Source organism: Xylaria bambusicola (assembly GCF_022495145.1).
Source record: "Xylaria bambusicola strain CBS 139988 unplaced genomic scaffold F5B22scaffold_7, whole genome shotgun sequence".
Taxonomy (NCBI): domain Eukaryota; kingdom Fungi; phylum Ascomycota; class Sordariomycetes; order Xylariales; family Xylariaceae; genus Xylaria; species Xylaria bambusicola.
Window position 1 is genome coordinate 408,188 of NW_025953560.1, and position 24,465 is coordinate 432,652.

At 48.8% G+C, this 24,465-nt stretch overlaps 9 protein-coding genes across 9 annotated transcripts; 4 read left to right on the plus strand and 5 right to left on the minus strand.

The window, feature by feature from the left end:
• Nucleotides 1-2,847: 2,847 nt before the first annotated feature.
• F5B22DRAFT_594354 (PRELI-like family protein) lies at nt 2,848-4,480 on the plus strand. The gene has a single exon (XM_047974046.1). The coding sequence runs from the start codon at nt 3,369-3,371 to the stop codon at nt 4,128-4,130; it is 762 nt and encodes a 253-aa protein (XP_047833875.1). The 5' UTR covers nt 2,848-3,368; the 3' UTR covers nt 4,131-4,480.
• Nucleotides 4,481-4,487: 7 nt separating this feature from the next.
• Nucleotides 4,488-5,837, minus strand: F5B22DRAFT_506568 (uncharacterized protein). Its single transcript, XM_047972489.1, has one exon. It carries the CDS (start codon nt 5,545-5,547, stop codon nt 4,918-4,920), a length of 630 nt encoding a protein of 209 aa, XP_047833876.1. The 5' UTR covers nt 5,548-5,837; the 3' UTR covers nt 4,488-4,917.
• A 741-nt stretch (nt 5,838-6,578) lies between these two features.
• On the minus strand, nt 6,579-8,377 carry F5B22DRAFT_506582 (uncharacterized protein). Its single transcript, XM_047972490.1, has 7 exons — nt 8,069-8,377; nt 7,985-8,004; nt 7,896-7,932; nt 7,758-7,828; nt 7,262-7,668; nt 7,117-7,212; nt 6,579-7,058 (listed from the first exon to the last, which is right to left on the minus strand). The coding sequence occupies exons 1-7, from the start codon at nt 8,277-8,279 to the stop codon at nt 6,713-6,715; spliced, it is 1,188 nt and encodes a 395-aa protein (XP_047833877.1). The 5' UTR covers nt 8,280-8,377; the 3' UTR covers nt 6,579-6,712.
• Nucleotides 8,378-9,618: 1,241 nt separating this feature from the next.
• Nucleotides 9,619-11,855, plus strand: F5B22DRAFT_506619 (HET-domain-containing protein). Its single transcript, XM_047972491.1, has one exon. It carries the CDS (start codon nt 9,973-9,975, stop codon nt 11,764-11,766), a length of 1,794 nt encoding a protein of 597 aa, XP_047833878.1. The 5' UTR covers nt 9,619-9,972; the 3' UTR covers nt 11,767-11,855.
• Nucleotides 11,856-11,944: 89 nt separating this feature from the next.
• F5B22DRAFT_643447 (uncharacterized protein) lies at nt 11,945-12,662 on the minus strand (the record flags this gene model as incomplete). The annotated part of the gene is made up of 2 exons (XM_047978272.1): nt 11,945-12,258; nt 12,371-12,662. 2 exons carry the CDS (start codon nt 12,660-12,662, stop codon nt 11,945-11,947), a joined length of 606 nt encoding a protein of 201 aa, XP_047833879.1.
• Nucleotides 12,663-14,143: 1,481 nt separating this feature from the next.
• On the plus strand, nt 14,144-17,058 carry F5B22DRAFT_506628 (gamma-glutamyltranspeptidase). The gene is made up of 4 exons (XM_047972492.1): nt 14,144-14,890; nt 14,964-14,982; nt 15,117-15,466; nt 15,570-17,058. The coding sequence occupies exons 1-4, from the start codon at nt 14,726-14,728 to the stop codon at nt 16,893-16,895; spliced, it is 1,860 nt and encodes a 619-aa protein (XP_047833880.1). The 5' UTR covers nt 14,144-14,725; the 3' UTR covers nt 16,896-17,058.
• Nucleotides 17,059-17,245: 187 nt separating this feature from the next.
• On the minus strand, nt 17,246-19,686 carry F5B22DRAFT_594365 (uncharacterized protein). The gene is made up of 6 exons (XM_047974047.1): nt 19,381-19,686; nt 19,003-19,320; nt 18,603-18,879; nt 17,927-18,521; nt 17,687-17,875; nt 17,246-17,634 (listed from the first exon to the last, which is right to left on the minus strand). The coding sequence occupies exons 1-6, from the start codon at nt 19,594-19,596 to the stop codon at nt 17,535-17,537; spliced, it is 1,695 nt and encodes a 564-aa protein (XP_047833881.1). The 5' UTR covers nt 19,597-19,686; the 3' UTR covers nt 17,246-17,534.
• An 866-nt stretch (nt 19,687-20,552) lies between these two features.
• On the minus strand, nt 20,553-21,760 carry F5B22DRAFT_507232 (glutaredoxin). Its single transcript, XM_047972496.1, has 5 exons — nt 21,654-21,760; nt 21,298-21,574; nt 20,971-21,212; nt 20,663-20,863; nt 20,553-20,611 (listed from the first exon to the last, which is right to left on the minus strand). The coding sequence occupies exons 1-3, from the start codon at nt 21,678-21,680 to the stop codon at nt 21,037-21,039; spliced, it is 480 nt and encodes a 159-aa protein (XP_047833882.1). The 5' UTR covers nt 21,681-21,760; the 3' UTR covers nt 20,553-20,611; nt 20,663-20,863; nt 20,971-21,036.
• Nucleotides 21,761-22,636: 876 nt separating this feature from the next.
• Nucleotides 22,637-24,144, plus strand: F5B22DRAFT_643451 (putative flavoprotein; the record flags this gene model as incomplete). The annotated part of the gene is made up of 6 exons (XM_047978273.1): nt 22,637-22,746; nt 22,823-23,001; nt 23,181-23,209; nt 23,290-23,357; nt 23,498-23,718; nt 23,852-24,144. 6 exons carry the CDS (start codon nt 22,637-22,639, stop codon nt 24,142-24,144), a joined length of 900 nt encoding a protein of 299 aa, XP_047833883.1.
• Nucleotides 24,145-24,465: the final 321 nt, after the last annotated feature.

Below are 24,465 nucleotides of genomic sequence, written 5' to 3' on the forward strand. Positions count from 1 at the left end.
ATCAAAATGCCGTACATACACCCCGCTCTAGGATGGGATGGCATTGGAAAGGAATCGACGGCCAACTTTGAGCACAACTTCTTAAAAGGTGGACGAATAAATGTTAGCATTGTCCAATAATGTGTATGTGTAACCAACCCAAACTCAAGCCAAGAACGAGCGAAGGGAGAGCGGGCGCTATACACAATCCGCGGGGGACCATTGGCAGGATTATTATTAGAATCTGGTAATGTGATAGTGATACACGGGTTATTGAAATGTTACCGTGTCAGTATTGATAACTCCTTTCTGTCCCCCAGCCCCAAAATGACAATCGCGTCATCATTAATCATACCTCATAAGGGACGATGATAATCAACCGCCACCTGATATATGATTTTGGGTTTTATGGAATAATACACTTCACAGCGAAAAAAAAAAAAAAAAAAAAAAAAAAAAGCTGAACTGGCTATCTGTAGCTTTCATGTATGCTGTGTGACATGAAACCATCCCTGCTTCCCTCAACGCTCCCATTCAAAATCTGACTGTCAGACGTAGAAAGAGATTAACTCCAAGTCCGAGCATCCATACTGCATGTCAAACACTATCCCAAGGTCGCAAGTGTTCAATTCGGGCGTCTTAGTCCCAAAGACCAGGAAGTTTGAGAAATGCTATGTTGACGTCCTCTCGAGAATTGTGCTTTTGCCTAAAGCCCGGACTCAGCTAACAGTATACGTGTTTTTGATCGTTCTGATTGGCTTGCAGCTGAGTCCCGGCTCAAAGCGATAGTGAGGACGCACTTGGTGAGCTATATTCCGCGCGAAGGCTTGAATTTAGGAGGCGGCAACCTACGCAGAAGCTGGCACGATATAACAAGGGCAGGATTATTGGGCTTGGAATCTATGCAATTCAGATTATAATGAACAACTAGGGCTGTTGGTGGCTTGACTTGACTCTATATACAATTGGTCTGCCAGCCCAGACCGCCTAGGTCTCTGGCGTCCGTTTCAAGAAGCGAAGTCTGTATAACCTCACTTTCCAATATTGCTAAATATTTCCTGCATGTCTTGAAAGATCATGAACAGCCTGCAAAGGTCCTTCGTACGGCCGAAGTGCAAGGCGAACTGCATATTCAGCTTAGCACAGAGGTTGCACGTGTAACACACGAAGCCACGATGGCATCTAGTTCTAACCTCCTAAGCCGGGTGAATCCGCGCAGATTGAGCCACTGAGATATTTTCAGGGACACGGCCCGCAGGCAAAGCTATTCTGCCATCATTCTTCTTCATTTTCATGTACGTATCGAGAGTTTCAGTGTGTTGTCTGTCGTAACTTGAACCAAGATCTTCAGAGCCTGATTGGATAGAGGGCTGGGCACCTTGATCAGGCAGGAGTTGTGGTCTCAGATACGGTGCCATAATTTCATGTATACCAGAGTAAATTATATGAGAGGAAAAGCTGTGGGATGCGTCGTGATTCTATTCTGGGGAGTAAGTGCAGTAGAAGAGAATTGACAGTTGGTGTGGGCGACGGTACGGCCTATGTATAGTCAGACATTCAGTGATTCGAAAGATCGGAGCGTTCTAAGGCTCTGCATCAAAGTCGTGTGAGGTATTATGAGCCCCTTCTAGAGTTAGCTCTTGGATATTCGCCCTTGCACGGACCGTAGGCCGATTCTCCTCTGGGAGTACGTAGGTTGTGGTCGCAGATTTTCATCAGGCTTGGCACTGTAAGTCAATACTAACGGTGATGGATATTTTGGACCCCAACCTCCGTACACCTGCTGAGCTAGAGTAGGGGCACATATACAGGCTCAAAGCAAGCGCGCACATGTTTACCGAGGTGACTACGTACGACATGGTGATAAATTCCGTAAGACCATTCATTATGGTATTTCCATCACATGATCATCAATACAAATGTCAATGAGGGCTACCTTGATAATCCAGAGTAATATACAAGGGAGAAGGGTACATAAGGTGCTACGAAGGCTCTTAGCAAAGTTGAGCAGAAAGTGAAAAAGAGCTAGCTATCTATTCACCTTCATTTAAATGGTCTATATAGCAATTCGAATACGTCATGATGCTCATTGGACTCCAGAATGCCTGCAAGCCTTAGTATTTGACGATATAGCTGACTCAATCATCTGCTGTCTGATAATGTACTAGAAGTATTCGAATCACATGTATTGACGGACTGAAGATACTGTCTCTGGCTGTTGAAGATGTATACAAACACGGTACACCTAGTTAGCCTTGCTATCGCCATCTCTCTTCTTCACGATCATGTTCGTGGTGTTGTTCTACGAAGCCATAGGTGGATAGTTTCATCATAGGTAGGTTTCGTAAGCAGATATCAGGTGGAATAAAGATTCGGCATTAGTAAAATAAACTCTACTCAACCTATTCTAAAAGTTAACCTGCTGGTATATATATCATTTATATAAGTATAGTTCTTCGTAGACGTTGTAACTAACCTAATTTCCAGTCGCCACTGGCACACATTAATAGATGCCAAGACATGCTCAAGCTTTCCCCGCAAAAGCCCGAGCTGCCTAGAACAGGATTTGTAGAAGCCTACAATAGCTGCTCACCCCACCTATATAGGTCCTAACCTAGGTATCTGCTAAGTACCTTATAGAGTAGGTAGGCATATTAATTGATAAAGTAAGCGAGGCGGTGCAAGAAAAAAGTGAGAGACTCAACAGCTCTGTGTTCAGTGCAGAGTCCCTCACTTTTTTCTTTCACCGCCTCGGTAAGCCACTGTAGAACAACTACTGTAGGCTGTCTAGGCGGTCGCTCTAGGGCTGCCGTGGCGAAGTGGATTCCGTCATGATGCAGCGGCCAATCGGAAGCGGGTAGGGCGACGATTCCCAGTCCAATGTTCTCCATGCTCTTCTGTCAATCAAATTCATCCAAGGTCGTATGTTCGTTCCACTGCCGGCGATGCATCTTGATCTTGTCAACCACCACCATCAGACCACCGCGCCACTCGAGCCGCCGTCTTGTCGCCCATCCAACTCCCGCGCTCCGGAGTGGTGATCTCCTCAAAATCCTCACCTGAAACAACATAATTATCAAACCCTACTTACACCACCATCTTTGACCTTTAGAACCCCGAGCCAGCCAGAAACCAACCGACCGACCGAGCCGGCGACAGACAGAGAAGCAGATAGTCAGCCTATTCTTCTCCAACTCCAACAGACCCAATACCACTCGACCCAATTCCATACAATCCAATTCGGCCCAACCGAGCATCTTGACCCAACTCCCCACGATTCTGTTTGCTGGGCTGGGCCAACTCGTCCATCGAATCCAACTTGAATAAATGCTCACCTGGACTGAACTCAACTCAGTTCAGCGCCGTCGGCATATTGTATTTCTGTAATCATGGTTCTCACGCGCACAACCAACCATACCTACTCTCACCCCTTCCCGACTGTCACCCTCGCCTTCTTTCTCCGCTACTACTCTCCGCAATTGAACCCCTTCTCTAGCCATGTTCTCTCGACCGACACCATCTCATCCCACGTCGACCCCACCACTGGTCGCCTCCACACCACACGCATTCACCTGAAGAAGTCGCGCATGCCATCCGCTGTCGTCAAGCTATTGCCGACTAGCGTCACTGGTGGTGGAGGAGACAAGTCAAGCTATGTTCTCGAGACCAGTGTGGTGGACATGAAGGAGGGCTGGATGAAGACAGAGAGTCGGAACCTGAACTTTACCGGTGTGTTGAGCGTCGTCGAGGAACAGCACTATTCGACCTCGCCTCCAGACGCTCCTGGCTCGGCTCCTATCAATACTACTGCGCTTACTATTCCTCGGCCTCTCTCTCCGAACACTTATGTCACAACTACCCTTTCTTATCGGTCGACGCTCGGTAATAAGAAGCAAGACCGAGCCCCTGTAGACTCGGTAGAGACTTCGGATGAGCCTGGGCCACGTCGTCTTGGCACTTGGATCTCGGGTTGGGGCGCCAGTCGCATCCAGCGAAGCATTGAGTCGATTGCATCCAACAAAACCGAGGATCAGATCTCCAAGTCTCGAGACGGTATGGGAATGGTCCTCGAACGCCTACGAAACAACGGGGTTGTTTCTGTGCTGAGAGAGTTGAGGCGCCGAGAGGGAAAGGTCGCATTCGACCAGTAACTCTTCCCCTGACACGGGGCCTATCATATCTCATTGTAGTATACGGTCACTTTTTATGAACTTCACAGCAAGGCGTTGGGATCGTCTTTTCATATGGGGAACGGAAAACGATATCGGATACGGGACATGGCAGATGGACTGCAATGAGGCAATTTGGACATTGCCTTCCAACGACTTCGCGATCTTCCACCTTGAAGCGAACACGGGGGGTATATCGCACCCACGTTCATTACTCCTCTCATGTATGATATGTTGTTTGGCTCTTCCGTCCACCTTGTATCCTGTTCCAAGGGCGAAACACTTTTGTATAAATCACGAATCAATGACACATGTTCATTCGTATTGATTGTCTTTCAGTCGCTTCCTCGTGTGAATAGTGACTTATGGCCCATATTGTTTGTTACCTCTGCCTTGCCGCGGCAATATTTGAAGGCGATTACAACACTAACACCTCGTGCATGGGCAATGTTGTCACATTATCATAGTCAGGCTCTCCTCTCCGTAAGCGTAAATATTGAGCTTCTAAGTCGTCCCAGGCCCATGCTTTCCCTTTCGGTATTGTAGTATTCCTTGTAATCCACCTGTTCAATTCGGATGCCTTCGAAATCGCCTTTGATTCCCATGTTGTGTGTCAAAGGACAACCATTTGCTCCTGCAAATCGTCTACCAACACAATAAATTACCATATTAGACAGCCACGGTAGAAGGCCGTAACGAAAACAAAACCCATCGCCTGAAAATGATATGCTTGACTCCAATTCCCCTTCTCACCATCACACTCCCAAGGTCACTTAGCAACCTCCTCCTCAACAGCCTTCTTCAACCCCACCGTCCACTTCTCAAACCCAGCGACAATCTGCTCCCTAGGCAGCACATACCCGAGCAACCCACCAAACGTCTCCCAATTAGCATACTTGGTCCTCACGCTGCCGTCCTCAGCGACATATTCCACGAACTCCTGCACGCGCTCCGAGCGCAGCAAGAAGGTCGGGAAGGACGTGCCCTTCCACGCAACGCGATACGCCTTCCCACCCCCGTCTGCGGGATCAAAGGCCTCGAGAAACGAGACATCGAGCTCGACGGACCGCGTCCAAGACCCGCTCATCACAGCGTCGAATCTAATCCGAGCACCGGGCGACACGAAGCCCGGCCGCGCGGCTAGGGCCTGCACCTCCGGCGGTAGCGGCGCCGAGGCATTATCGTCTGGCCCGGACGTCAGGACCTCGGCGCGAGGGATGAATGTGTTCCACGACCCGTAGTGTGGGAGATCGAGGACTTTCTCTAGACACTGGAGGGCTGGCGCTGCGAGCTCTGCCGCGCAGGCTACGGTGAAGACGCCGCCTGCGCCGTAGGTCGGGACGGGGATTGGAGGGACACATTTGGGTTCTTTGGGGAGATCTGCGGGTGCTAGTGACATTTTGGATTTGCTTGAGTTTTTTATTTTATTTGTATGCTTGTTTTGATTGATGAGCAGGTAATGTGAGAGGGTGTTTGTCTATTCGTTATGGGTGGTCAAGTCGATGGATGTTCACCAAAACTTAAATTACATAGGTAAGTACCTAGTAGGAGGTGGGCTGATAGGATTGTGAGAGTATCTGATTCATTCCCTTCCGTATCTTATAGTAACAGTTCATAAGAGTGAAACTTGGACACTGCAGATATGGTTCCTCGAAGTTTGTACACCTAAGTAGGTATGTATGCTATCTCGGAGGCGTTGATGATGTCTGTGGAACCAAGCTATCGAGGATTCAGTATCCCCGGTGATCATCCGCGCCAAGCCAACATGAAGCGCGGCCCATATTACCCAGGCGTTTTTCGCCAGAGAGAAAGAAGCATTCACAAATCCTACGTTCACTTGAAGATGAGTATTGAGTATCATCTATTATTCATTCATTCGTAGCTCATTCGTCTTTTCCCGCTCTCCTATCCTGTTCTCTATATCTCATAGCCCGTGAGTGGTTCGTACCACCCAGCTAAGAAGCACTATCTATTGCTTGTCCTACATTTACACGTCGCGTATGGGTGCCAGACGAATATGTGTAAGCTCACTCTTTGCACGCCAGTTATCGCTTGTTCGACAAGGATAACGACGTTGTTGCCTTGTATACCCGTTGGCGAACAAATATCTTTCGATACATCAGGTATCTCGGCCCATTCGCAGGGGCCTGGTGGTTTGGCAGGTTATTTCCCCGGGCTGGGATTCCCAGTCACGCAATGCCCTGGCCAGCCCTGGTCACCCCGCGAAGCCCGCAATTCGCACAGATGGTGGGACAGTAGTCCCACAACAACTCTGTTCCAGCTACGTAGGATATGAGTTCTCAACCGGGGCGATTAGAGCCTCTATCTGCGTACAAGGCTGGTGTACCCCATTGGGTACCTATCAATGAACAGTTTGAGGCCCAGTTGATCTCTGGAAACTGTAGGTTCTCATCTGGAGGATAGATACAGTTGTGCCAATGTACCACTGCCCAGGAGGATTTGACGGCTCGAGAAGTTTTTCATTGATGCTTTCTTCTTTCCCGAAAGCGATGCGGAACCTATTTCACTGAGTTTTGCATCACCGTACTAGGTAGACTGTCGCTTCATCCTGAGTCTCTTGAATTATTCGAGTCATCCGAATTCGTCGACCTAATTTCAGAATATGTCGATCGGCGGCCTCTAGTTGTAGGGAGACGATATGATTGCTGAGTAAAAGACTTTAGACTGATGGTCGCAATTGGAGCCGGGGCACTTGGGAACTGATATTCCGCGATATCAGCGATATCGTCGCCTCTTTCAAGATCGGATATATACGCATGACTAGGCGTACGAGTACGTGGCGTGGGGACCCTTTTCGACGGGCGGGACCCAGGTTGCAAGATTCTCTTCAAAACAACGAAAACCACGGGCATACAACTGCATATGAGACCAACATTGAGTTCGGCAGCGCTATCGTGAATACATTTAGCGAGCAAACAAGAGCAAAGGACCAAAGACATGGGCATACCGTAGAGTGTAGCTAGGGATAGAATCCCATGTAAAATCGTATGATTTCAACTGAAGAACGCGAAATGCGGAACTTGTTATCGAGAGTGCGACGGCCCTAAAAACATGTCAGTCTGGAATTTGACACTCAATGTAAGCATCCTTACAAGAGCCCAGTGAGAAATATCCCCAGAATGCCAAGTTTCCGGTTGCGAGGCATTCGCAGTCCATAAACCATGCTAATTGGTATAACGAGCACGTAAATATCGGACACAACGCCGAACAGGCCCACTGCGGCGTTGAGGTTGTAGACTGGCTGAGAACAGTTGCTTGCCTCCAGTTTCTTAGCCCATTCCTCTTCGTCCGGGACAGGAGTCGTCATTGAAAGTGGCGTACAGAACCGAATATTGAGAATGACAGAAATAGTATAGAACACCACGATGGTCACAATTCCTAGCCAGATCATCACTCGCGCAGTTGGGCTAGGAGCGAATACGCGTAGATATAAGCTCAGAAGCGCCGTTTTGACGAATAGAGAGCTGACCGAAAACATAACTATGGAGCTAAGCGTCCGCTACACAACGTGTTAGCTCATCATGAACTGTCGAATTTGTAGTCGGCGTGAAATCGAGGACTAGACCGGTGATATGAGACGCTACCTACCCCCAAAAAGCTCTCATTGAAGTGGCTGAGAGGGACATTCCACTGGTGTGGACCCAGAGGATTTCCAAATACTAGCAAGCCGTTAGCATGAAAACCGATGAACATATGGACGATGCAGTCATAGTTCTTCCAACTTACATGAAAGAGAGAGCCCCGTGAAAGCCGTAATGCTAGCCTAGATCTCTTATCAGACGTTATCTCTCCCAAACATTGCATGGCAAACTAACCCCTGCGGCGAGAGAAAGGTCTTTTCACATAAACATTAGCGCCTTTCTCATTGCTATTGCACGCAACATTCAAGAAGAACTCACAATCATCGATTCCCAGTGAATTAGTGAATTTGACTCGGGCGTATATCCGAAGTGCTAGAAATATAAGCATTAAACCATACGTGAGGCCAACCACGATTCTCGCCAGCTCCTCTCGCGTTTCTGGATGATTGAAATCTGACTTGACACCGGGAGGCGGAGGTAAGGCGGGAATCTGGTCCAGCAGACTCCAGTCGTAGTCTGAATTGGCCATGGCGAAGCCTGATAGTGACGAGCGCACCTTATCGCTTCATTTCGATCGGTTTCTCATCAGCGGAGAGGAACCTGGGCTTGTGAAATAGCAAGGAGAGATCTGGAAATGAAAAATATGACAGCATAAGTAATAGCGAGCAGTAGAATGTCACTACTGTAATGTAAGCACGCTTTACTTCCCAGGGTAGGTGGCGTATAATGGGCATGGGTCAAAGTCGAATTAGGGTCATCAAAATTACCGGGTCCCTGCCGAATCGCGGCCCTACTTGTTACAGAAAAAGCTTAGAGGACCGCGGAAGAACGGGCGGGGGATGAAGTTGATCAAGATCTAAGGTCAATCTGGCAAAGCTTACCTACTTGAAGTAGTGTATTAAAGCGGCGATCACAGAAAGTGCCTTCCATTAGTGTATTGACACCACCAGGCTTGTACATACTGAATATATAAGTCCCTGCTACTAATGTACATAGTAAGTAGTTTTCTGTCAGATACCAATACACATGGCGATAGTCTCTGGTATGCACCCGCGACAGGTCTATACTTACGTGGTGATAGCAGTTAGGATGGATGCATTAGATACTACCTAATAACCTACAGACTCCCATGTTAACCCCGCCTGCTGTACCACAACACCCAAATCCTATTATTTCTCGCATTCGATGCCTTTTCAGTGATCACCAGAGCAGAAGGCTTGATGGACAGGATGGGACGCGTTTGAAGGGAGGATAGCGTTGCACCCGGAACCGATAGATACCAGCAGTACTATGGAAGGGTAGCGCACCTAAACCCTGCCCCCTGATCTAAAGAGGTTAAAGTAAGGTTACTAACCCTGTTGTTGGACTCTACTTAACGTACGTAATAAGTATTGTAACAGTGGCACCAGCAAACTACAATGTCTGGAACTTGAGGCATGTCAGAATTCACATTATTTATAAAGTTCCACGCAGCGAGTTCAGTCTCGGACCTGATAACTCCCGCCGATCCTTGCCGATAAGTGGGAGACTCTCGTCAGCATCCGCTTCTCACGCTTGTCTCTCTGATGATTACCGCATAGGTGTGTAGCTATATACAACTATGCAGTCATACAGCTACGCAAGCAGCTTACCTAAGTTCCATTGAGTACCATCATAGGCAGCCAGGGTAACTGATAGTTTCAATAGTAGTTTGTAACGATCGTAGTTATAGTTACTATTCCTGACTATATTCTGTTTAGGTCCGTACATAGGCACTCTCAGCACTCCTCTAAGCGGTAATTCACACAGCTTCAACGTGCGTCAACCAATCAAAAGCTACTCCAGACACACATAATTGCCTGCCGCGAAAATGAAAGTTGCATGCCGTTCTATATTGTAAGTTTCGTACTAAGAGGTAAGCACATGGCAAGGCAGACATTGCAGTTTAACATAGATACTGGCATAGTGGCAAGGCCACCACAGGAGCCTAGAGTGAGGCAATCGCAAGTCAAATACAGCGCCTCAAGCGAGGACACGACTCGACCTATTCGCCAGACCTTTTTCTAGCATTGAATCCGCAAGCGTTCAACACTCCGAATTGGCAACCGACCAACATTTGGCTACCAATCAGGCGGTTAAGCACTCGGCTCCCCTGGCTGCACCCCAGTGTTGCCGATCCATGCCGGCAATTGCTCTCTTATTCTGTATCCAACTCACACCTGTCCGATCGCATAAAGGCGGCCATGGAATTGCATGACAATCCTTGTCCGCGCCTCAAGTCAATAACGTGCGACGGCTCTGATGGACGCATGCAAGGTCACGCCTCCGATAAGCCAGCGGCCGCACTTCTATACCCCCCTATCTTAGGTCCCTCGGACATTAGACTGATTTCTTTGCTCCCTGGAAAACTTGAGGAGGACATTCACTGCGAGCTTGCCGTTTACGATCTGTCTTCACGGCTAGACTATGAGGCTGTATCATACACCTGGGCCGATGAGGCCAGTAACGTCGATTTATGCAAGACTCTGCTCGTCTCTGGGCAGTCTCTAAGTATCACCCGAAACTGCGAAAACGCCCTGAGACGTATCCGCAGTCCTACTGACGTGCGAATTATCTGGATTGATGCTGTGTGTATCAATCAAGATGACATTGACGAGCGGGGGCACCAAGTGCAGCTTATGTCCAAGATCTACTCGCATGCACGGCATATCCTAGTCTATATTGGCAGAGCGGCGAACGATAGTGACTTCATTTTCGACTCACTAGCTTCAGGTACCATAGCTTCATGGGACCCCCGCTTCAAAAGCGCGTGGAAACACCTGCTCCAGAGGCCCTACTGGACACGAGCATGGGTGATCCAAGAGACTGCAGCAGCTTATACGGCTACAGTCATATGTGGTGACAAAATGATCCCCTCGACACTACTATCAAATCATTGGTTTTTCTCGGCCTCGACCACCTCGTCATTGAAGGACGAACGCTTCTTTAAGCTGCACATTCTTGCCTTCCTAACTCCCAAATCAAGCACTAGACCTACGGGATTCCTTAATATATTGGACATTTCACGCATATGTCAGGCTAAGGATCCACGCGATAAAGTATATGCTATACTCGGGCTTGTGATGGATGAGTCCTACCGGAGGCTCACCGTCGATTATAACCTCAATGTCGAGGATCTTTACATCAAAGTTGCACTTGACCTAGCAGCGCAATACGGCTGGGCCAATGTCCTTCGTCGCGCTGGTATTAAGCATCGCTCAATCAAAACACTGCCTTCATGGGTGCCTGATTGGAGCCATCCCATCCGAGACTGTTCGGAAATGACCCTTCATCAGTTTTATGATGAAGCCGTACAGTACGACGAGAGCGATAATACATTATATCTAAAGGTGTGCCGTATAGGTTTCTCAGATCCCTTGAAAGTGCATCTCTTTGATACTGAAGCATATGGCGACTTTCAAAGTTATGATGATCAATCTAAAACACCTCAGCGCCTCTGCATAAGCCTTGGCATCTTGACACACAACCCAGGACTATCATATGTTAATATGGTTACGCATATGTGTTTTCATTTGTGTATTGTAGAACCCGCTCGTACCCAGGTGGCCATGGCACTATGTAATACCGATTGGTACTGCCTGAGGTCTCGTCTCCTGTCAGTGTACGACGTGGTAGCTGTGGTGGTGCTGACCACAGCCGGCGAGATATCCATATTTCTGGATTCGATATATCGCGTTGTCCCAGACCAGATTGGAGATCCCTGGTGTACGCTATTATCTTGGACCCAAAAATGCTCTTTCCATCAGATCCCGAAAGACGTATTACTCAAAGCTATCAAGCATGAAATGCGTCCACCGACCGAAGTTGATTCGCTGTGGCAAGACACAAACACATTCGACCCATTAATTCAAGCAAGGCTAAGAGCAGCAGAGACGAATGATGAGGATTATAGGATGCTACTAAAGCTTAATGATGCGATATGGAAACTTTTGGTCAGGTTGTTCTTATGGGAGGAGACACACGTCAAGATTACTTAAACACTGGATACGTAGAAGATTTAACAGTAGTTTCTGATAAGCGGAAGAGGAAGCAATTACATTAACCGTTAATAGTGTTTAAGGGATGGGTATGAGTCCAGCGCTCTCTACACGCAAAAATATTCGATGAGATCATCCTATCCATACCCCAAGATAAGTGCTGCTTGATCGAGACGACCTAATTCAACATGTTCCAAACAAACGTCGCAAAAAGACCTGAGGCTCCAATTGTCCATATATCGATCTGACGCCTCTCAACACCATTCGTCTCGTTGGGCGAGGGCGAAGCATCCCCTGTTGGCGTTGCGGTAGGGAGCCCCGCAGGCGTGTTAAATCCAGTGGCTTGAGTATCGCCCGTAGCAGCCGCAGCTTTAGATGTTGGAGTTGCTGCAGCGGCACCGTCACCTAAGTTCGTGGTCACCGATCCGTTGGGCGCCGTGTAAACGCCGCTGTTCGCATTGCCGTGGCCGCCCACGTCGTCGACGTATTCGCCTAAGACACGAGTTCGTTAGCCCTGACAATCCACAATAAAGAAGCAATAAAAAGGCATGTCCGCCGTCCTATAATGATGGTGGGCGAGGAAGATAGGACAAGTTATACGTACCAGTATCCCCGTTTAGACATAGTAACGAGCCATCCGTGTATCGGAAGCACACCTCGTCGCTGGCACACTCAAATGTCGCTCTCTTATCCTCGCATCCCACAGCATTGCATTGTCCTTGCTGAGCTGTCTCGTAGCAAGCTTGAAGACACGCGCTGTCATTACCGCAGTAATTGGCACAGGCATCACTGCCCGCAGGAGCGAAAGGCCAATCTATCGCGCTCGATTGCGTGCATTCCGACGCAATGGCCAACGGGACCACTGTCAATAGCACTGACGCCTTGGGGAAGAACATAGTGATGATGCTGTTTCAATTAAGGAAGATTCAAGATATGTACAAAGATCAGAGATTTGGCAAGCCAGAAAATTGTTTCTATACTTGTTGAAACACAATGCTCTCTCTGTAACTGAAGACAGCCCCTTCTCAAAAAGTAGTTCCCCGATCCCTTCTTATGCGAAACTACAACGAACACACCTTCAGGAAACCAAAGGCCTAGATGCTCTCCAGTGGATCAAGCTAAGAGACATCGAGATCCCGCTTGCTTTGTTAAGACCGCTCATAGTCAATCGTTAAGCTCTGGACGAGGTCGACTTGGCAGTCTAAGTGAACCGGCTGGATGGGCCCAACAGATGTCAGCCGCACATTAGCGCAGGCATATCGCAAAGGCCGAGACCACAAGATCCCCAGACAGCACAATCTACATGTATATAGCAATGCTAGGTTTTGTGGGATTCTTAAAGCGTGTTAGTTGGTCGCGTAAAATCGCCCATTACTGTCAAGCGCAATCCAATCATTTGGGAGAGTCTACTTCTCAACAGGCATCCACACCAACTTTGTCATTCAGAGGCATCCAACAGGTTGTTGTGCTTTTCACATTAATCGACCACTCGTAGCGAAGAACTCATTCTCCTATGACGGCGCGGCATTAAAATTGCACATCAATTTGCGCGCCTACAGCAACAACTTATGCTGGTTCAAGCAGGTGGACGCGCGCCTGCTCGCTCACGACAACACCAACGCAGTTTAGCGGCGCAGGCATGGTCGACAAGAGCAGCTTTCGCCGAGATCCCGACGGCCTGGCATGTGGCGCAATTCTACATATGGTGCGCGTAGATCCACGTGGAGAAAGGTGATGATGGCAATTCACGACGCCACCGGCGCCGCCACGGCGCAGATAACGGTAACGGCGCATCGGAGCTTAGACTACTTGTCAGGATCCCCGGAGACGAAACAGGGGTGCTGCTCCCGCAGTTCTGGTCCGCGCTGACGAGGTGCGCAACGCCCGGCCCCGCGCTATGCCCACCTGGAACCAAGGGGATCCATGTTGCTGAGCACCTCTGAGGCAATCAACTTGTCACACAGCATGAGAGAGAAAGGAGAAATCCTATCTACCTGCGAGTTTACCCGCTTAGGCCAGGGAAAGCTAAATATGCTGTTCATCTTGCACTTCGGCCGTACGAAAGGCCATTGCAGGCTGTTCATGATCATTCAAAGATATGCAGGTAATATTGGAAAGTGAGGTTATGTAGACTTCGCTTCTTGAAGCAAGCCCTTGAGACCTAGGCGGTCTGGGCTAACAGACCAGTTGTATATAGAGTCGAGTCAAGCCACCAAGGCCAACAAGGAATCGGTTGGTCAAGGACTCATGCAGTCCTAGTTGATCATTATATTGTGAATAGCATCAAGTTCCAAGCCTAGATCTCTGCCCTTACTATAGGTATCCACAGTAGTGAACGACTTCACAAGGCAGGTAGTGGACTGTACTAGGTAAATCAGGAAGAGGTACCTGAGAAGAGCTCGATGCTACCTAAGAAAGGGAGTAAATGCATCAAATAGACGGCTAAACGGAGCAATGACTCACGAGCTTGCTTCGGATCCCTAGCCGACGATTCATTGACTCCGGAAACGAATAGCTCCCCAGAAAGAAAGCTAAAACATCATGTAGTAGCATAATGTTTTGTCCCAGGTCTAACGTGGCTCCAATCTTAGCCGCTTAACCCCCATGGGATCTGTATGGCGCTATCTGTTGTAGGCGTGTGAATGGGCGAAGATACGTAATCCCGCGGCCGACGGCGGAGGGAGTAGTCTCCACTCTATGTCTGTATCCAGGAGGTGGATGTTCTTTTAGACGACCGTTCGGTTGAGTGGTACCCGACGTAACCTCGGCGTCCGGACCGAGAAAACGAAGGGGAGTTTATTCAAATCATTATGGGTGCCGTTGGAGTCCTTCCATCTTGTGTCCTCTGCCGACTCCTCATGGGCAGTCAACTTCACCGTGAAACCCTCTTCCCTTAGATACCCTCATAGCATTAGTATTAGACTTAATTCTTTCGTTGGTGCCGGACTCTTCTATCACGATGCCCCTCACAACACCCTCCGTGTTCCCGCCGGCTTCGGACGAATTCGTCAAGTTCGCGAGCCGACGCAGCGTCGTCCACAGCACGAAAGGTATTGTCGCGTGCTCGCAGTCTCTAGCAGCCAAGTGCGGCATCGAAGTTCTCGATGCGGGTGGAAATTGTGTCGTACGTACTCAGATTTAAACAATTCCCCATACGTGTATAAATATGATTTAGAGTTGCTAATAAAGTGATGCAGGATGCGGCGGTTGCCGTTGGTATGTTATCATTGAACGCTAGTTGCATTGCCTGTACCCATGAATCAGACCTTGAGAAAATGAGACTATCTCATAATACTCTGCTAGGTATCTATTTGACGAAATGTTGTACTAATATTGGCTCATCAACACAGCTGCGGGCCTTAACATGACGGAACCCTGCTCAACCGGCATCGGCGGCGACATGTTCTGTCTGTTCTACGATGCCAAGACAAAGAAGATCTCGGCACTCAACGGCTCAGGCCGGTCCGGCGCCAAGTATACGTTAGAGACGATACGAAAGTCTCTCGGGATCCCTGATGGCCAGCCGGGTAACATTCCCATGCACAGCGTGCACGCCGTCTCTGTGCCTGGGGCGCCGGCAGGCTGGTGCGATTCTGTTGCTCGCTTTGGTAGCGGCAAGGTTACGATGGAGCAGATTCTTGCACCCGCCATTGAACTGGGTGAGAAGGGGTTTCCTGTGGCTGAAGGTGTCGCTTATTGGGTGAGTCCTTCCAATGCAGGATTTCCTCTGCATAAAGTTGTTGCAATTGGCTAGTGGCAGATACTTCATATATAAAATGGAAGAATGTGCTAATATGAAGCAGTGGGATCGTTCTGAGCCGCTCATTCGCCGCGCCTCACCGAACGGCGCCGAGATGCTGAAGACGGATCCATCCGTGGTAGGTGGCGTGCGGGCGCCACGGGCAGGTGAAATCATGAAGAATCCCACGCTAGCGAAGACGTTCCGGACTCTTGCGACGGAGGGAAAAGAAGGGTTCTACAAGGGTCGCATCGCAGAGGAACTTGTTAAAGTCGTGCAAGATCTCGGAGGTCATCTCGAATTAGACGATCTGGCACATCACCTCGACGTAGGAAGCGAACCAGTGGACGCGATCTCGCTAAAATTTCGCGGTCAGAATGTAGCACAAAAGCTATGGAACCAAATTGCAGACCCCTCACAGCAGGCAACAAATCCGGATCTCGGGCTCGAGATTTGGGAGCACCCGCCAAACGGCCAGGGGATCGTGGCGTTGATGGCACTAGGCATCATTCAAGAGTTAGAGCGCGACGGGAAGATCCCCACGTTTACGCCGGAAGATTTCAACACAGCGCCATATCTACATGCCATCATCGAGGCGCTGCGCATCTCGTTCGCGGACGCAAGCTGGTTCGTCACGGATCCGAACGTAGAGCGCGTACCGGTGGCCGATCTGCTGTCCCGAGAGTATCTGTCTTCGCGGGCGAGGAAGCTATTCTCACCCGAGAAGGCCGGCGCCATACCCGAGCACGGCATGCCGTCCCCGGCACACCAAAGCAGCGACACCGTGTACTTCGCGGTGTCCGACAGCGAGGGCAACGCTGTCTCCTTCATCAATAGTAACTACGGGGGTTTCGGAACGTGCATAATTCCCAAAGGCTGCGGTTTCACGCTTCAGAACCGCGCGGCGAATTTCAGCCTGGATCCCTCGGGTCACCATCCGAATATCCTAGCACCGCGCAAGAGGCCATATCACACCATCATCCCCGCCGCTGTTACGAATCTTCACGACGGCAGCTTACACTCCGTGTATGGCGTCATGGGTGGATTTATGCAGCCCCAAGGACACGTGCAGGTGCTCCTCGGACAAATTGTAGGAGGACTTAACCCGCAACAAGCACTCGACGCTCCACGTGTATGTATTGGGGCGGGAATGCCAGAAGATGGCAAGGTCATCGACACGAAGGTGTTCGTAGAGGAGGGGATGCCGGAGACGACAATCGAGGGATTACGAAAGCTAGGCCACGACGTCGCGGTCCTTACAGGAATGGCTAGGGCAAAGTTTGGTAGGGGTCAGATCATTCGCTGGACGACGGACCCTATAGAAAAGGACATAGGTGTCTGGTCTGCGGGCAGTGACATGCGTGGAGATGGCGCGGCATATCCGCAATGAACGCTGCGCAGACAGCTTACGGGAGAACAAGAGGCTGTAGGATTGTCGATGTCTAGACTAAACGAGATAATTTTAAACCAACAAGACTCAAATCAGAATACGGAGTACTTTTGGGCTATACCGAAAGCCTACGCTGTCAAACCCCTCAGGTAGAAATATGGATGTGAACACCTGTTGTGTAACGAGACCGGCGGTGGTGCTGTAGATATCAACGTAGCAATCACCGTGACGGTTTGGTGCAAACACTGTGACTTGTGCTTATTTACATATAACAAGAATTAGAAGCAAGGAACGAATAGTGCTGGACTAATCTTTTCTTTTCTTTTCTTTTCTTTTCTTCTTTTTGATCTAGCTACTACAGAGCAAACCTCAAAATTTAGTTGCGGCTTGAGTATTGCAAAGTCATATGACCATTCATAGACACAGACAAGTTGATAAAACACCGAAGTCTACAAAATATATGGGACTAGCATTCTACTATCTCCCTCAGTTTACCGTCAGTTTGGCAATTTCCTCAGATGCCTGGGCGGCATCCTTAGTCGGCTCAACAACGTCTCTCATCAATGGGAATGTCAATACTTCCTTGATACTGCGTGGTTGTTAGCTTTCTTGTAATGGGTATTACTCACTAGACTTTGCTTACCTGTACTGGTCTGTTAAGAACATGACCATTCGGTCAACACCTAGACCGAATCCACCAGTGGGCGGCAGACCAAATTCAAGAGCTTCACAGAATGTCCTTCGCATAGAGTTAGTGATTGATCAAAATAGTTCGAAGCTTCAAACCTTACTCGTCGATTAGCTGTGCTTCTAGATCTCCCTTATCCTTATCCTTTGCCTGTTCTACAAATCGTGCCCTCTGGTCTATGGGGTCGTTGAGTTCGGTATATGCGTTTGCAATTTCCTTGGTGCATACAAATGCCTCGAAACGCTCGCAAATACCGGGGGTGTCGCGATGAGCCTTGGCTAACGGCGACATGCTTTTAGTGAATTAGCGACTGTACTGCTTTCACATGAGATTTTCGACTTACATTTGCGGGTGACCTGTAATAAACGTAGGTGAGATGCACTTGGATTCGATGAACTCCCCCACAAGCTTATCAATCATTCGCGACGTTGTCACCGGCGGCGAACAAGGAATGTTTAGTTTTGCCAACAGCTTGACGAAAAATTCATGGGCTTCATCAGTGTGGAATTGGTCCGCAGCGGGAAATTTGGTCTCAGTAGCCTTCTCAAGTGCAGGGATCATGTCAACCCGCGGCCATGGTCGCTCCCAGTTGACATCATACTCTGTTCCATCCTGGGTGTGGTATTTGGTCTTGTATGAACCAGTCACGCTCTTTACAAGCCCACTGATCATCTCTTCCGTGATATCCATCAAATCGTGAACATCGAAGAAGGCGCAGTAGAATTCCAGGGTGGTGAATTCGGGATTGTGGGTCAGATCTATGTCTTCGTTTCGGAATTGTCGTCCAATTTCATAAACACGCTCAAGCCCGCCTACGACCAATTGCTTGAGATAGAGCTCCGGCGCGACTCGCATGTAGAGTTCCATGTTCATGTCGTTGTGGAAGGTCTTAAACGGTCGGGCGGTAGCACCTCCAGCAATCTTGTTCATCATCGGAGCTGTGGGGTACCCGCGGTTAGCAATCGCCACAAATCTTGTTGTTCAGCGAGTAGGACTGCAATGCAGGGGAATCTACATACTCTGGACTTCGAGGAAGTCTCTGTCATTCAGAAATTGTCGAAGATATCCAATAATCTTAGATCTCCTAGCGAAAGTGTTTCGAGTTGTGTCATTTATCATGAGATCGAGATATCTTTGTCGGTATCTCTGCTCCTTATCCTTCAGGCCGAAGTGACTAGACGGGAGCTGGTGGAGACAGGGGGTGAGAAGAACGACCTCACGGGCGAAAATACTCAATTCGCCAACGTCGCGGGTCTTGGGCTTGGTACGACCGGGGAATCCAACAATTCCTATCCACTAGAGTGATACAGTTAGTAGTCCGAACTCCGTTCAATGTATATATAAGGAGTGGGATGCATAATGCGGTCAAAGGTGGGAGCGGGATAGACGAAAAATGTGATCTCCTTGGATTTCACTCACGTCTCCTCGTCTAAGGTGGTCATGTTGTTCAGCGAACGGTAGACCTGTAGCCTCATTGCGATCACACATGATCTGAATGGATACACCCTCGGCTTTGCAGTCATAGAACCTCAGCGAAGAACCATACGAGCGCTGGGCCATAATTCGAACTCCGACACGAATTTCAACATCTTTACGGTGCTGGCCCGATTCAATATTCTCATAGTCCTTGACGAAGGAGGTAAGTTTGGTGTTGACGTGGAACTTGTGGGGGTAAGGGTTGATTTTGCGGTCGCTTCGTAGACTATCAATCTGCTTGCAGCGCAGTTCGAAATATTGCTAGGAATTCATGTAAGTGAGCATTCAGCACGTCCCTCCTGATTATAAGTGGCTACCAACATTCGGGTTCAACTCTTCCTCAACATTAGGCTTGGAAGCTTGTACGGCGGGTTGAGTCTTGGCCTTCTCTTCCTTAGCCTTTTCCTTCTCTCGCTGCTTCGTCCGTCGCTTGAGTTCGGTCTTGGAAATCTTCTCTCCAGTGACAGGATCATCGTAGAGCTTCTGGGCCTGCTCAGAACCCTCGGCCGGGTTTTCAGAGGCTTGATTGGAGGCCATGGTGAGATTGTCGTCGTAGGGGGAAATTGCACTGAGAGTGCGATTGTCGTGATGGCGGGGTAATATTTTTTTCAACGCCTTGAGTCACCTCCGTCATAGGAGGGGGAGGGGCTGGAGGGAAAAACTTCGGCATATTAATTGGAGTCATGCCAGTACTACTAGAGTACTCATTAGATACTTTTTTGATGGTTCTATTCTACCCCAGCAATGTACTCCCACTATTAATTAACCTTCCACGCTACATAGTAGCTCCTGTTTTATATAGTACCAGCACACTGATTAGACTGTAGATGATATGTACCCGAGGACCCATGAGCAGGTACCTCAAATACCTGGAGTGCCGCTCTCAAGATAATATTACCATCTGCTCATCAAGTGCGGCATGTTGGTATCAAACGTTGACAGTGACTCATTCAAAGTTCATGTTCATGGACCAAATGACCGAGCGACCGAAGGATCTCCAATATGTTTTGACCAGTATGCAGAGCGCACTGTTCTGTTGTCGCGAATAGTTCCAATCTCCAGATTTCTCAGACCCTGCTCCGTTGTTATTGTTTCAACTGCATGTTAGCGGGGAAAGACTCCATGTGGGAGCAAGGAGCTTGTATTTGCGTTTCCTCTTTCCGTAGCTTTTTCTGGTAACTCTAAGTCAGTGGATCATGACTTTCTACATATATGTTTGGAGGCTATGTACCTATCGGTCCGCTTTGCAGCTTCATTAAGAATGACGATGAATAGACGCCAAAGATTTCATAAATACCATATGCTATTAGTCTGGTATCGTCTTTAGGTTGACGTAGTTGCGTGATCATGATGCCTCGAAATCCAGACTTTCGTTTCTCTACCCATGTAGTAGGCAATCTACAATATACGAAATTAAGAGGCAGAGGTACTGTTAGACTGCAATTCGTCGCCGCCACTGCTGTCCGATTTCGCTGCCACAGCAACTAAATCACTTAGATACATGTATAAAGTATATGGATAATGATAAAGGGAAACCTAGTAATCAGAGTGCCTGCAAGACTCAGCACCGCACTTTTGAAAATTGGGAAGGTCAAATACCGACCCAACATGTGTTGTAACCCCATGTTGTACGAGTGTCACGGCACAATTGAACTACGCCATGTAGATTCTCTAGAGGCATGAAATCGTAGGTACACCAAAGACGTCTAGTACCTCTTTAAGGACCTAAACACGGAATCCTACAAACATAGTACCTTTCGGTTAACGATGGGGTCTTAGGTGCCGTTAAACCTAATCAGCAGCTCTGCCTAGCAAAGTTATGTCAGATGTGCATCCAAATCCATGGGTTGATTGCTCCAGACAGGGACAAGCATGAATAACTCCATTACTCGTTTGTACTTATACACGAACCTATATAGGCCTTTTGATTATACAGATCCAAGTCTGTTTCCTTCTATGTGCATGTTGTTCTCATTTCTACTGCGCAGGTGGTTCCAATGGTGCGTCCATCGGGGTTAAAACCCCCTTCTCCTCAAGCATCTTAGCAAGCGAGCCGTCCTGATGCATGCTGACGAGAATATCGCAACCGCCGACAAACTCCTTGTCGAGATAGAGTTGGGGGATGGTGGGCCAGTCGGAGTACTCCTTGATACCTGCAAGTGAACACAGCCTCGCATTAGTACTTCTTCTCGCAGAATCATTCTCGCTTGACGTGTACTCGTGCAAGGGCATTCGTACCTTGTCGCAGCTCCTCATCTTCTAGAACGTTAAATGCGGCGAACTTTGCTGGGTTGACGCCTTGCAAACTTAGGATTTGAATGCTAGCCCGTGAAAAGCCGCACTGGGGGGTCTCTGGGGTGCCTTTCATAAAGAGCACTACGGGTGCCGAACTAACGGCCTTCTCGATAGCTTGCCTTGTGTGGTCAGACAGCAGACGTTGTTGGAAAGCCGTGAGGAAAGGCGTGGGCCGCAGGAGATTTTGCCTGGCGACAGGGCGCGCTGCTTGGCGCAGGCTCTGTGACAAGACAAAGTCAGCCAGCCGCGTTTTGCCGGTCGCCTTGTGATCAACGCGAGAGGGCGAGACAGAGACTTACAGCTGAGAATAAAGATCTGGAAAACATGGTGGCGTGACAATGGTGTGGATTTTGTTGAAAGCTGAGCCTCGAGAAATGGGAATCGTTTTTTATCAGGATCAGGATATCAGGGTACCCCAGGTCGGTCCAGTATCGGGCGATCAAAGGATTATGCAACAATCAAGGATGCTCGGGAAGGGAATAGACTACTACGTAAGAGGTAGCGAACCATTCCCAGCCAGTAGCGTCCAGGGCAAAAATAAGCTACAGCGCTGGCCCCATAACGCCCAAAAGAGCCCAAAGACGCTGGCCGGCCAATCAGTGGGCAAGCGCATTCCCCTCATTCCGCCGTTATGGGGGCGGGCAGACGCGGGCATGGAAAGCTTGAAGCTCCCGACAGCTGCTGGCAGACCCCTCTATGACGCTACATGCTACGGTACCTACCTACAGATGCTTACAGGTACCTACAGATACGTACAGGTATGGCCTAGGTACAAGCTAGGTACCTAAAGCACCTAAACCTTAGGTATGTAGGCAGCTTATGTACATACCTACATAGCTACCTACGTTGGTAGGTACCTGCCTCCCTAGATAAGGCACCTACAACTACCTCTAACTACCTGCATCCTGCATCTTCCTCCTTTGAGAGCTTGATCAATTCCACGGAACTCATCCGGACATTTCCCAAGATCGCATTCCTTCACGGTCATCGAGCATCCTCAGTTTTCCCACATCCTGCGAATCCCATCGTACCACCACCGCCGGGCCTTCGGCAGTACTGTAAGATACTCGGCTGGACCTTCCCAAAGCGGATATTCACATCTCTCCCTGTAGCTCTTCATTGTCATTAGCTTCCAGCAGCCCGACTATATAGAGCATTCACTGTCTATCTCAGAATTGTCCACGCGTTTGTCTACCTCTTTAGGCTTCCTTGATCAATCGCTTCCTCCCGAGCCTCTTGACTTCCCAAGTATTAAAAGCGTGAATCAAATAGCAATCTCACCATGCTCGCGGCCATCACGAATGGGTATGAGTCCCATCATACAAGGACCTCTATCCAGAAACTTACAGCATCTCTTAATGATGGCAAGATCCATCTTCTCCTAGCCTGCTCGTAAGCAATGTGCCCCTGTGATATCCGTGTTCGCTGCTTCATTTCCGTGAATGTTTCATGTAACTCCCGAATACAGAGGCAGCGTCGCCACCATCAAGCTACCCAACATCATCCAGGCACTCTCCAAGTACCCCTCAGATCAACTCTCCATCCGTGTCATCCTGACGCCGTCGGCCTCACACTTCCTAGCTGGCCAATCTAAAGAACAGCCTACTATTTCCGGCATAAGCCATCTTCCTAATGTCGATGCTGTTGGTGAGTGTTCTTTTTGAAGTTGGGATCTGCTGTGAAGATATTCGCTAATAAGTACCGACTAGTACGTGATCTTCTGTCCATACTTATAAGTGACATTTGCCCAGTCTTCTTATTGAGCAGAACTTGCCTAAAGTGCGATAATCTAGATGGCTCAGATGCTTATAATTAGTAGTATATAGATGCCGATGAGTGGAAGGTTCCTTGGGTAGTAAGTGTGATGCCCCTGCCCTTCAATCTTTCCAGTCTCTTCACTCCTGAAGAACGACACTTACAAGGCTTTCATTACAGAGGGGTGGTGGAATCCTCCATATTGAACTCCGCCGTTGGGCTGACCTACTTGTCATCGCACCTCTTAGGTTCGTATTCTTAATTCTATCTGCCATGCTTTGGGGTGTATGAAGTGTCGCTTAGTCAGGGGCTCCAACTTGCATTACGCAAGCTCCCACTTCCCCTCACGGGCATCACCAAAAAGGGCATATACTGACTCCTTACTCAGCGCCAACACATTGGCAAAAATAACAGGGGGCTTTGCCGATAGTCTCTTGACATCTGTCGTGCGCGCATGGGATCCTTGGGGTGAACTAGATACAAATGCCAATAGCACCAATACAGCCGTACAAGGTTCGACAACAGTGATTCCAATGACCCAGGAGGGATCCATAGGAGCAAGCGGTAGCAGAAGAATCAAAAAGCGTCGTATCATCGTCGCACCAGCGAGTATGTGACCACTCTATATGTTACAAATTTCTCTCTTTTCTTGCTGTTGGACATGCGTCCTTCTCCCTCTAGGCATATTTACAGCCTCCACATGCAGCTGACCAATTTCTATAACTGACATTCATCATAACAGTGAACACAGCAATGTGGCGCCATCCCATAACGGCAAAACAACTGCGCGTTCTAGAAGAAGAATGGGGCGTCCGGAACACCTCAATCGCCAAAACAGAAGCACACAACGGATCAGTGCAACCGCCCCAGGAGATAGACCAAGCAAGCCCAGACCAAGATGAGGGCGACGGCTGGTTCGAGGTTCTCCGGCCCCAGCCCAAAGTTCTGGCCTGCGGCGACTCTGGAGACGGCGCCATGCTCGAGTGGTCGCAGATCGTGACCGTTATCGAGGAGCGTCTTGGCTTAGGGGCGTGAACAGACTGCGCATGAATGCGAATGCTGCAGCTAGATTTACCGAGTATGAGAACAATCTCAAGCCCAGGCTAAGAAGGGAAGACGGTAATAGAGATAAGAGTTAATTTAATAGGAGGTCGATCTCGAATGATTATTCTCTTTTTTAGTACGGTAACGGTTCTGGCAATGGCTTTGCTCGCTCTTGAAACACCCGGTATTGGACAAGGGGAATATAATGAGGAAGGAAGACCGAGTCGAGGCATTCTGGCAGGGTATTTAGTAGTGAGCAGAGATACGAACGATATCCTACGAATTAATGAATAAACAAACACATGATTATCA